The sequence below is a fragment of the Dama dama genome, chromosome 22, assembly GCF_033118175.1.
Source record: "Dama dama isolate Ldn47 chromosome 22, ASM3311817v1, whole genome shotgun sequence".
Lineage (NCBI taxonomy): Eukaryota > Metazoa > Chordata > Mammalia > Artiodactyla > Cervidae > Dama > Dama dama.
The window spans coordinates 19,383,737-19,395,626 of NC_083702.1; the positions used below are offsets into that span (position 1 = coordinate 19,383,737).

Consider the following 11,890-nt stretch of genomic DNA (forward strand, 5'->3'; position numbering starts at 1 on the left):
CTCATTCAATGACTTTAAGGGGACTTCTTGACAGAGGATTGAGTAAGCTGCTCTGGAGAAAGTAATTCAAAAGAAATGCCCGTGCTTGACTAAAATTGCAGATGTTCTCCCTGCCTTCTTCATCCCCATCACCTCATCATGACCCACCCATCTAGCACTCTCTCCTAGCCTTCCTCAAGCTGCAGCCAAGCCCTGCTCCCAACACCCTTCCCCTATATCACTAACACTGTGGATCCACCCCACCCTCAACATTCTCCTGCAGCCTTTCTAAGGCTGGGCAGTAGACACAGTTCACACAGGACACCTCTTGATCACCTGGTGCTGGTGGTCAGAGGCACTAACCTCCCCAGGCCCCACAGGTCTGTAATGATTGGAAAGATAGTTCTAGGCAGGCTGTCACACCCAGGGCATTGCACAGATAGCAGAAAAACAATTATCCATAGTCTGCCTGTGAAAAAGACATTTACTTGTCCTGGAGCTTCAACCTTAGGGATAGGCTTCAGCATTGCTGCTCATCTAGAGGCTGCAGACGCACTTGTAGGGAACATAGGCAGGAAGATGCAGTCTTTGTACCCTCCCATTGTTGCATCCTCCCCTGGCCTTGGCATGACTTGCTGGGATCTTCCAGCAATGAGGTTATACACTCATAGGAAGGCTTAGTTCTGGCAACTATTGCCCAGAAACACTCCCAAATCTCCTGGTCTGGAGGTCAGCAGGGATTGCAAACCCACAGGACTATTTACGAATTTTAACAGCTGTTGCCTGAGGATCTGGCTTTCAATCTGTCTGAAACTAGGCACTGACTCTGGGAGCAAGCTTTTTGGAACACTGACAGGTCTTAAAACACCCTCAACAACTGGGACCCGTCAAGAACAAATCAGGCTGCTTAACACTGATTTGAGACAACCAAGAACTAGGGTGAGGATAAATGATAAGTTTCATCTCCTAGTCAGGACACTCCTTCAATGGGAAAGTGGGCTGTTTTACTTAGTATGCAGACTCAAACACAGAGAGTCAAGCAAAATGAGGAAATGGGGGAAGATGCTTCAAATGAAAGAACAAAACAAAATCTCAGAAAAAAAATCTTAACAAAATGGAGATACCTATGGCTGATTCATGTTGATGTACGACAAAAATCATCACAATATTGTAAAGTAATTATCCTCCAATTAAAATAAATAAATTAATTTTTAAAAATGGAGATACATAAATTATCTGAAAAAAAAAACCAGTTCAAAAGAATAGTTGAAAAATGCTCACTGAACTTGAGGAAGAATGGATGAACACAGTGAGAGGTTCAGCAAAGATAAATAAGAAAGTGCTGAACAGAAGTCATAGAGCTGAAGAATATAATAACTGAACTGAAAATAGGCTCGAGGGGTTCAACGGAAGATGAAGTGGAGCAGAAGACGGGATCAGTGACCTGAAAGAGCAATGGAACTCATCCAAATAGAGCAGCAAAGAGAAAAGAGAATGTTGAAAGAGTGGAGGCAGGTAGAGTTCCTATGGGACAACATCAAGCAGAATAACATTCACATTAAAGGAGTCCCAGAAGGAGAAGACAGAGAGAAAGAGTCTGAAAATTTGAGAAATAATGGCTGAAAACGTCCCTAACAAAGGGGAAGAAACAGATACTCAGGTACAGGAAGCACAGAGTTCCTGATGAGAGGAACCAAAGAGATCTCTACCAAGGCATGTTATAATTAAAATCAAAAGTTCAAGAGAGAATCTTAAAAACAGCAAGAGAAGAAAAAAAAAAAAGATGTTGTTAAGTACAAGGGAACTTCCACTGGACTATCAGCTGAGTTTTCAGCAGAAACTCTGCAGGTCAGAAGGGAGTATCAGGATATATTTAAAGTTGTGAAGGAAAAAACTTCTCACTAAGAATCTACCCAGAAAGGCCACCATTTAGAACTGAAAGAGAGAGAAAAAGTTTTCTGTAGAAGCAAAAGCTAAAGGAGTTTATCACCACAAAACCTGCTTTACAGGAAATGTTAAAGGGACTTCTTTAAGCTGAAAAGATACTAATAACTTGAAAACGTATGTAAATAAAAATCTAACTGGTAAAGGCAAGTAAATAGTAAAGACAGTGGTTAACTGTGGGTTATTTGTACTAGCGGCTCAAGACAGGTTTTTTTATGACATTTTTAACTTTAAAAGCAAATATACTTCATGAAAAAGAATGCTTCGCCTAAGATCAAGCAGAATAAGAATTACTAGGGCTGAATGAACAAGGAGGGAAATTAAAATGTAGATATTTATTTAGAATATGATAGGCCTTTATCCCCATGGAGGAGGAAACAGCAACCCATTGCAGTATTCTTTTTTATTTATTTATTTAATTTTATTTTTTCATTGCAGTATTCTTGCCTGAAAAATCCCATGGACAGAGGTGCCTGGCAGGCTACAGTCTAAAAGCGTTAGACACAAGTGAGCAACTCAACACACACACACACACACACACACACACACACAAAGGTATTTTTTAAATGTATTTTTAACAAATATAGGGAAAAGTTCTTCCTCTTTCTTTTTAAAAAAACTTTATTTATTTATTTTTGGCTGTGGTATGTGGGCTTCTCTTTAGTTTCAATGAGCGGGGGCTGCTCTCTAGTTGAGGTGCTCAGACTTCTCTTGTTGTGGAGCACAGGCTCTCAGGCATGTAGGCTTCAGTAGTTGTGGCTCCAGGGTTTTAGAACACAGGCTCAGTAGTTGTGGCACACAGGCTTAGTTGTTCCTCAGCATGTTGGATCTTCCCGGACCAGGAACTGAACCCGCGTCTCCTGCATTGGCAGGCAGATTCTTTACCCCTGAGCAACCAGGGAAGCCCTTCCTTTTTATGCTGTATATCTAGCACCCAATTTAGTAGATTCTGTTTCCGTAGATGGAGACAAAGCATTTAAAAATGGTATCTGATTTGCACGAACTCTCTTAAAATTCAGAACAAAAACTTACTGAAAAAGTAAAAATATCTCCATAATTTTCATGGCAACATAGTTAATTGCATTAGTTTAATAAGAATCTGTCTTTTTTAAAAAAATCTAGACATAATTGGACAGATTGATTGTGTAATTAAGGCCTACCAGAAAAATAATTTTTGAAAATAATTCTTATTTAATCAGTCATGACAAGCTCACAATAGAGAAATATGGGTGGAGTCAATATTTTCAGAGTCTTCCAAAGGAAACTGACATGGTATGACATATAGGGTACCAGCCTCATACATAAAGAAAATTGTTTCCTGGCAGGCCAAGGATCTTGGGAATTTGGGCAGGGGAGGCTCCTAGAGGAGAGGAATTCCTCTGACTTTGTAGTTACTGCAGGTAATAAACAAGTTTTCAGTTCAGTCATTCAGTCGTGTCCAACTCTTTGTGACCCCATGGACTGCAGCACGCCACGCTTCCCTGTCCATCACCAACTTCCGGAGCGTGCGCAAACTCATGTCCATAGAGTCAATGATGCCATCCAACCATCTCATTCTCTGCCGTTCCCTTCTCCTCCTGCCTTCAATCTTTCCCAGCATAAGAGTCTTTTCCAGTGAGTCAGTTCTTCGCATCAGGTGGCCAAAGTATTGGAGCTTTGTTTTCAGCATCAGTCTTTCCAATGAAAATTCAGGACTGATTTCCTTTAGGATTGACTGGTTTGATCTCCTTGCAGTCCAAGGGATTCTTGAGAGTCTTCTCCAACACCACAGTTCAAGAGCATCAGTTCTTCGGTGCTCAGCTTTCTTTAGGGTCCAACTCTCACACCCATGTATGACTACTAGAAAAACCAGAGCTTTGACTAGATGGACCTTTGTCGACAAAGTAATGTCTCTGCTTTTTAACATGCTTTTAATCTGCTTTTTGAATATGTCATAGCTTTTCTTTCTTTCAAGGAGCAAGAGTCTTATAGTTTCATGGCTGCAGTCACCATCTGCAGTGATTTTAAAGCCCAAGAAAATAAACTCTGTCACTGTTTTCAAGTTTTAGAGGTTCTTAAAAGTTTAAACCAAAACACTAATTTGCAAAGATATATCCACCCTAATGTTCACTTCAGCATTATTTACAATAGCTAATTATGGATGTAATCTAAATGTCCATTGATAGATAAATGGCTAAAGAATGGCATATTACTTGGCAGAAGAAAAGAAGAAATCTTGCCATTTTGACAACGTGAGTGAACTTAGATGTATTATGCTAAGTGAAATAAATCAGACAAAGAAAAACAAACACTGTATGATCTTATATGTGTGTGTTTGTTGTTCAGTCGTGTCTGACTCTTTGTGACCCAGTGGACTTGAGCCTACGAGGCTCCTCTGTCCGTGGGTATTCTCCTGGCAAGAATACTGGAGTGGGTTGCCAATTCCTTCTCCAGGGCATCTTCCCAACCCAGGAATCAAACCCAGGTCTCCCACATTGCAGGCAGATTCTTTATTGTCTGAGCCACCAGGGTCAATCCAACTTGTATGAGGAATCTAAAAACTCATAAATACAGAGAGCAAACTGGTGGTTGCCAGAGGAAGGGTGGGTGAGGGGTTGGGTGAAACAGGTGAAGGAGGTTAAGAGGTACAAAATTGGTTATAAAATAAATGTCATGGGGCTGTAATACATAGCATAAGGAAGATAGTCAATAATGCTGTAATAATTTTGTATGGTAACAGATGGTTATGAGACTTACTGTGGTGATCATTTTAAAATGCCAAATCATTATATATACCTGAAACTAACATAATATTATATATATATAATATATACCTGAAACTAACATAATATTGCACATCGATTATACTTCAATTAAAAAAGAAAGATTTTCAGCAATACTTCTGCTTTGTATTAAATACTAATAAACATTCTTTGAAAAACTGTACTAGAGCAGATTAAAATCTATAAAGCAGTCTTTACCCACATTTGCATTGAAGTCTAGCAATATTCATGATTCATAGATTTATTAATTTATATCATGAATTATTTTATTTTCTGGAGTGGGTTGCCATTTCCTCTTCCATGGGATTTTCCTGACCCAGGGATCAAACCCGTGTCTCCTTTGTCTCCTGCATTAGCAGATGAATTCTTTACTACTGAGTCACCTGGGAAGCTGGCAAATTTTGCTTCAAGTCCTAATAAATAACCAAAATTCCTTCTTCTTATTTCTCTGACTTTGGAAAAGTATGAAAATCTGTTTTATATGTTTGTGAAACAGTAAGCAATTCAAGTCAGGTTTGAGTGAAGATAATCTTTCTGGCTCATTTTCTCTACTGGTATGTGCTAAAATCTTTGCATTATTCCATTTCTCCTCTATCTGTCTGCTTGTGGGAATGTGCTCACTCAGCACTGACCCATTTTTTTCACTGTCTACTACATTCCCAGAACTGTGTTGGGTGAACAAGCGGCAGACATGATAAAGATACAGGTCTGAATTTCAAAGAGGTCTGACTATACAGAAGAGGGGGAAAAATAATTTTTTAAGGTGTGAAATTGTACAAGTCAAAAGAGATATTTGTGCTAAGCCATCAAAAGCATGAAAAGAGAACAGTTCTGCACAAAGATCAGAAAAAAACTTGCTTTCTTTTTTCTGCCATTGCCTAGAAGATGGACTACCTATAGTACAACTCTGAAATAATTCTCCTTTCAAAAACCTTTCAGTGGTTTTCATAGACAAATGACAATTATTGTTCTAGTCTTTACTTATTTTGTAATTTTATTTTTGCCCTTGTCTTTTAACTTGTCTATTTGCATACATTTTGTCGGGTTCCCCAGATGGCGCTAGTGGTAAAGAACCCACCTGCCAATGCAAGAGACATAAGAGATGAGGGTTCAATCCCTGGGTCAGGAAGATCCCCTGGAGGAGGGCATGGCAACCTACTCCAGTATTCTTGGCTGGGAAATCCCATGGACAGAGGAACCTGGCAGGCTAGGGTCCACAGGGTCGCAAAGAGTCAGACATGACTGAGGGAACTTAAGCACACATGCATGCATACATTTTATTATTCTTTCAACTTATTTTTGCTCTTCATGCCCATGAAATTAATCTTTAATTTTCATTTTGTAGTTCAGTCCAAATTCAGAAATTAAGTCCGAATTAGAATTCACTTCTTGTGAGTTGAATAAATGAAGATAAAGTGTGTCTGACTAAGGAAGGCTAAATATTGTTAAAAAAACTGACATTCATAATCATTATACATTTATTTATATTCAGTGAATCGCCAGACAATACCCAATGTGACTATAGGGATAATTCATATCACAAAAAAAATTTCAAAATTTTACCTGAAATAAATGATAAGCTTAGTATTGAAAAGAAAAGGTGAGAACTGACCAGCTGGATAATTACAACATTTCATTCAGCCACAGTAATTCAAATATTTTAGTATGTATGAAAGAATAAACTGGTTAATCAGTGAAATAGAATAAATCACTTAGAAACAAATTTTAAAATATATAATTTAATTTGTGATAAAGGAGTCACTTTTTATTAGCAGGGAAATATTGAATTGGTTAATAAATGATAATGGGACTATTAGAAGGCTACATAAGTGAGAAAAAAAGTCAATTTAGATATCAACTCATATAGCACACAATAGACAACAAAATAATTTGAGATGGAATTAAATGTAAAAATTCAAACCAGGACTTTTGCTTCCACACATGCAGGATTTCTTCAGCACAAAGGTCTCTCTAATGTAATCCCTTTATAATTCACACCCCTTTTCCCATTTCCCTAGCACCCATAACCCCTGGAAACTACTCATTTATCTTCCATTTCTATGGTTTTGTCATTTCAAGAATGTTTTATGAAAGGAGTCATACAGTGTGACCTTTTGAGGTTGTATTTCTTTTCACTCAGTGTAAAGTTTTCTAGATCCATCCAAGTTGTTGCCCGTATCAGTACTTTGTCCTTCTTTATTAGTGAGTAGCATTCCATGGTATGGATATACTACAGCTAGTTTGATGTACATTTTGGTTGTTTCCAATATTTAGAAATATTGTTTTCTTTCCCCCATCTTCTGGGAAAGCAGATTTTGGAATTTAATTTTTAATTATCTACAGATTTTTGTGTGTGTACCTCTTTGTGTAGTTTTTCTGTATTTTAAAAAACACTGTGGGGACTTCCCTGGTGTCCAGTGGTTAACATACTGTGCTTCCACTGTGTGGGGCAAGGGTTATATCCCTAGCTGGGGAACTAAGATCCTGCATGCCATGTGGAGTGGCCAGAAAAAAAAAAAAAAAAAGACCACTGTGGAGAATAGATACATATTTCAGAAGGAAAATATAACATTGATAAAAAGATAGAGTTATGAATGTCTTAAATTTATTCAACATACAAATTTAGCATACTTCCAATTCCTGTCCCTTCTTTCTCCTACTGTCCTCTCTTCTGGTAAGTCTTTGTTCTTTGTTTCTGGAGCAGTTCATCTGATGAGGTCCACAAGTTACCATCTTCAATCATTTCCATGTTCAGATTCTAAACAGTAAAGAAAAGATAGAAATATTAGGAAAATTTTGTGATCTAATAAAGGGATAATTTTTCATATTTTAATGATAAGTATTTGAACTTAGTATGCTTATTTATTTTTATTGATAAGGTTGTTCTCAGTTTTTCCATGTTTTAAAGTGGAGAGTGGAAGGTCTCATAACAAGTGTATTGTCAAAGTTAAACTCTGTCAATCAGTCAAAAGGAACATCTTATAGATGTTCTTATGCAGTATTATATGGGCAATTTTAGAATGAAAAGTTGCCTGACTTTAGCTTGTATAAGTTTAGAAACATCTCAGAAAGGCCATGGGTGATAAATTTATTACCACTGAGCACAGAAATGTAAACTAAATATTAGATGATTTAGCTTTTATATGTGGCAAATTCCTGGATTCATCCTCAAACAAGTCAACCCAGATACATGTATTATATTTTACTTGCATTTTTTCCTACTGTGAAAGTCTATAATACATCTGAGATAGTTCAACTCATAAATGATTCACCAAGGAGTTTTATAATATGGTAAGGGAACGCTCAAGAAGCAGCTTTAAGCAGACAACAAATGTTTATTTATTTTCTTTTCATTAGCATCAGATTTTACTGTCTATACTTTACCAGCACTGCAGGGAACACTGTACTCTTCAATGGTGAATTCCTCTGAAATGCAAAAAGAATGAGACAGAGTGAAGACAGACATGCAGTAATAGGCACATGAGTAGTTAACAGTAAATAAACTGTGTAAGCTATGAAAGAAAGTATAAAGCATAGTTATAGAGCCAATAAAAGGACTTCTTTTGTACTAAGCCGCTTGGGATTGGTTGGTGGGAAGTAAGAGAAAGTTGGGCTCGGATACAAAGTTCACAGATGGATAACTGTCTTTCTGTAGGACACTGTATAGCCCTTTTTCACAATTATGTTTTTCTTATTGGAGTTGTACCTTCCGCTCTGAACCTTTTCTTTTCTAAGAAAGAGTTAAGTTGAAACGCTAACAGCATGCTAAGATGCTGGTAAGTTTCCAGTTCAGAGTCATGAGCAAATCAAAGAATTTCCTGATATATTACACAGTTTCCCAAAATTTGTGACTCTCCAAGGCCCAGGTGAAAAATAGATCAAATTTTGGGTCTCATAGCACACATTAGTACTGAGAAGTGGCTTTTTAAAGTTATTGCTACTCTTCTTTCCTTTCTGGAAAAATTCAGTGTAGAACAAACAACTTCATGGGGGAATTTAGAAAGAACTGATCCCCTTATTGCTCTATGATCAGTTTATAAGAATGACTCTAATACTTGTTTGGGGATAAGTATTACTAATAAGATTATCCTGTGATCATAAACTCACTCTTTCTTCCAGTGAGAGATTGTGGAGTTTTCTTTCAGTTATGGTGACACTATCCTAGATTAGTCATCTTTTTCCTTTCAAGGCTTGGCATGTCTGAATCTCACTCACCTGTCTCATAGTAATCATATGCCTTTACGGTAGCTGGTTTTAAATTCTTTACTGCGATGTCTTGTTCCACTGAGAAGGAGAAACTCAGGATTTGATGGGTTAACTGGAGAGACAGGAAAACTGAATTGGAATCAAAGATTAACTGAGTCTCTCTTTCCTTAAGACATTATCAGACCCTGTACTTATGCTATTCTCTGTACCAAAACCTATGGAAAGAACGAGATGGCTTCAGACTTGTATAATACATTCAAGGACAGATAAGAGAAGGGCAAGAAGACAATTCTACAGACAGTTAAATGTAGTAAATCAAGCCTGTTGACTTGACCAGGATTCATTTTCCTCTATAGCTATTTTCTTTCCCTACCCCTTTCATACATGAAATACAAGGGAGTTTTATAATATGGGGCTTTCCTGGAGGCTCAGATGGTAAAAAATCTGCCTACTATGTGGGAGACCTGGCTTCAATCCCTGGGTCAGGAAGATTCCTCTGGAGAAGGGAATGGCAAGCCACTCCAGTATTCTTGCCTGGAGAATTTCTTGGATGGACAGAGCTTGGTAAGCTGTAGTCTGTGGGGTTGTAAAGAGTCAAACACGACTGAATGACTAACACTTATTCCAGAGACTTTTGTAATATGGTAAGCTGTGTATGTAAAGTACACTCTTTGGAACCTGGGTTGGCTTGTTAGAACCTCTAGTGGCTCTCCTGGACCTAGCAGAGTTACAGAGACTCTTACCTCTTCAAAGTAAATCAGGACATGGTTGGCGTTCACTTCAGTCCTCTGAATCTGAGCCATTTCCTGGAGCTGTAGATGCAGAGGATAAACCAAAGGGTATGAGATGAGGGATTTTCAGGTTGAGATAGTCTTCAGATATTTATGTTCTAAATGGCTTCTCAGAACATCACACTCTAATTTGATCTCCTCAAGAATAATAGCAATAGTAATAAAAATAACATTGACTAAACACTCTCCCTATCTATTATCTACATATAGAGACAGGGAATTATCTTCTAACTATATTTAAAAAAGAGGGGAGGGGAAGGTTAAAAGACATTTCTCCCCATCTTTTGAGTCTAGCATAATTTTGATACCAGAAACCAGTAAGAATAATGTAACAAACAAAAAGTATAGCCCAGTGTTGGTCACTGGGATGACGTCAGTCACTGGGAGAAGGGGGCGACAGAGGATGAGATGGTTGGATGGCATCACTGACTCAATGGATATGAATTTGGGTAAACTCGGGGAGTTGGTAATGGACAGGGAGGCCTGACGTGCTGCAGTTCATGGGGTCTCAGAGAGTCGGACATGACTGAGTGACTGAACTGAACTGAGTGTCAGTCATGATATTAAAAAAAAAAAACACAAAACACAACCATTTATAAGCAAACAGAATGCAGAAATTTATTTTAAAAAATAAACACAGAGACCAGGTCCAGTTAGTCCTAAGAATGTAAAGTTGCTTCAGAATTTAAAAGACCAATGTGATTTATTATACTAATTAAAAATAAAATCACTGTCATCTAAAATACAGAAAAAAGATTTGAACTAAAACACAGGGCCCATTTGCTACAATAACTTTTGTAAATTATACAAAAATTGGGAACTTCATTGAACCAATAAGGAAAATGATCAAAAACTCTAAAGCAAACATTTGTTCAATGAAGAAGAGATAAAAACTGTCTCTTCTATGTCAAGGAAAAGTTCAGAAAAAAAAAATGGAGAATATATGTACATATATACATATAATGTAGTCTCCCTTTTCCTTTTTATACTTAATGGAAAGATAATTCAATGCACTATGGATTCCTAGAAGTCTCAAGGTTAAACATTATTAACCATGTTTATGATTTAAAACTTATGGTTGAGACCATATAACTAGGATGCCCACTGTTCAAATGATGGAAATACACACTAGAGACACAAGTTTGAGAGACCTCTTGAAGAACTGAATCAAAAAAATTAAATTTATAGCATTTATTTGCCATGACTTTGCTATCTGTAAGGGATTTAGGGCTTACCTTTCTCACTGATGATTTCACAGGTATGAAGCCTGATACCATCTTCACATCAACAATGACCATGTTGGAGCTGGGTCGTTCCCCAGTGTAACTATGAAGTCAAGGTGTACAGACAAGGCAGTCAAACAAAATCCTTTGGACTTCATTCAAGACAGAAGTCTCTCCTGTTTTATTTCTAGTGTTTCCTATCCCTGGCTACCATTCAACTTCACCATCTACTCTATTTGCTTCTGCTATAGTTGTCTGGGGGCTTCCCAGGTGGCGCTAGTGGTAAAGAATCCGCCAGCCAATGCAGGAGACACAGGTTTGATCCCTGGGTTGGCAACAAGACCCCCCTCGGGTAGGAAGGAAGTGGCAACCCACTCCAGTATTCTTGCCTGGAAAACTCCATGGACAAAGGAGCCTGCCGGGCTACAGTCCATGGGGCTGTAAAAGAGTGGGACATGACTGAACAGCTGAGCACGTAGTTGTTTGGAAAACTCATAAGAAGTCATACTCTGCAGGTATGGTGACATCATATTCTCAACATTAAGGCTTTTCGGTTAAGAGTGAAGGAAATTTTCTTTTGAATAAATACTGCAAGAGTTTCTTATTCATTATGTATGACCCTGGACAGTGAAGGTCCTCTGCACCAGAAAATCAATTTCACCATATTTTACAAAAGGTCAGGTAGCAGTTTAGGATTTACCTAATGTTGATGTGAATCTGGACTTTCCTGTGAGTGCTGACTCTATCACAATCCTTCGGGAGAGTTTCAACTTTCAGAGTAAAGGGAGCTTTTCCTTCTTTCTTGGGCAGGATATTATATCTCAAGGATGTCTAAAACAAATGGGGGAAACAAAAGCCTTTATTTTTGTACTCAATCTATTGCTTCTAGGTAATTTATATTTCCCCTTGGTACGCATTTCTTTCTCTGTTTTGAAGTTCAGATCTACTTCTTGAGACTTGACCTCCCATTTGTGACACTTCCGAA

General features: G+C 37.8%; 1 protein-coding gene across 1 annotated transcript in view; it reads right to left on the reverse strand.

The window, feature by feature from the left end:
- Positions 1–7,220: 7,220 nt before the first annotated feature.
- Positions 7,221–11,890, reverse strand: part of LOC133043260 (pregnancy zone protein-like) — a 53,443-nt gene continuing 48,773 nt past the window's right edge. Inside the window, exons 31-36 of the mRNA XM_061124090.1 lie at positions 11,606–11,736; positions 10,918–11,008; positions 9,635–9,703; positions 8,901–9,003; positions 8,070–8,111; positions 7,221–7,443 (exon numbers count right to left, since the gene is read on the reverse strand). Of these exons, the coding sequence (XP_060980073.1) occupies positions 7,421–7,443; positions 8,070–8,111; positions 8,901–9,003; positions 9,635–9,703; positions 10,918–11,008; positions 11,606–11,736 (459 nt within the window). The 3' untranslated portion in view covers positions 7,221–7,420. The remainder of the gene's footprint in view (positions 7,444–8,069; positions 8,112–8,900; positions 9,004–9,634; positions 9,704–10,917; positions 11,009–11,605; positions 11,737–11,890) is intronic.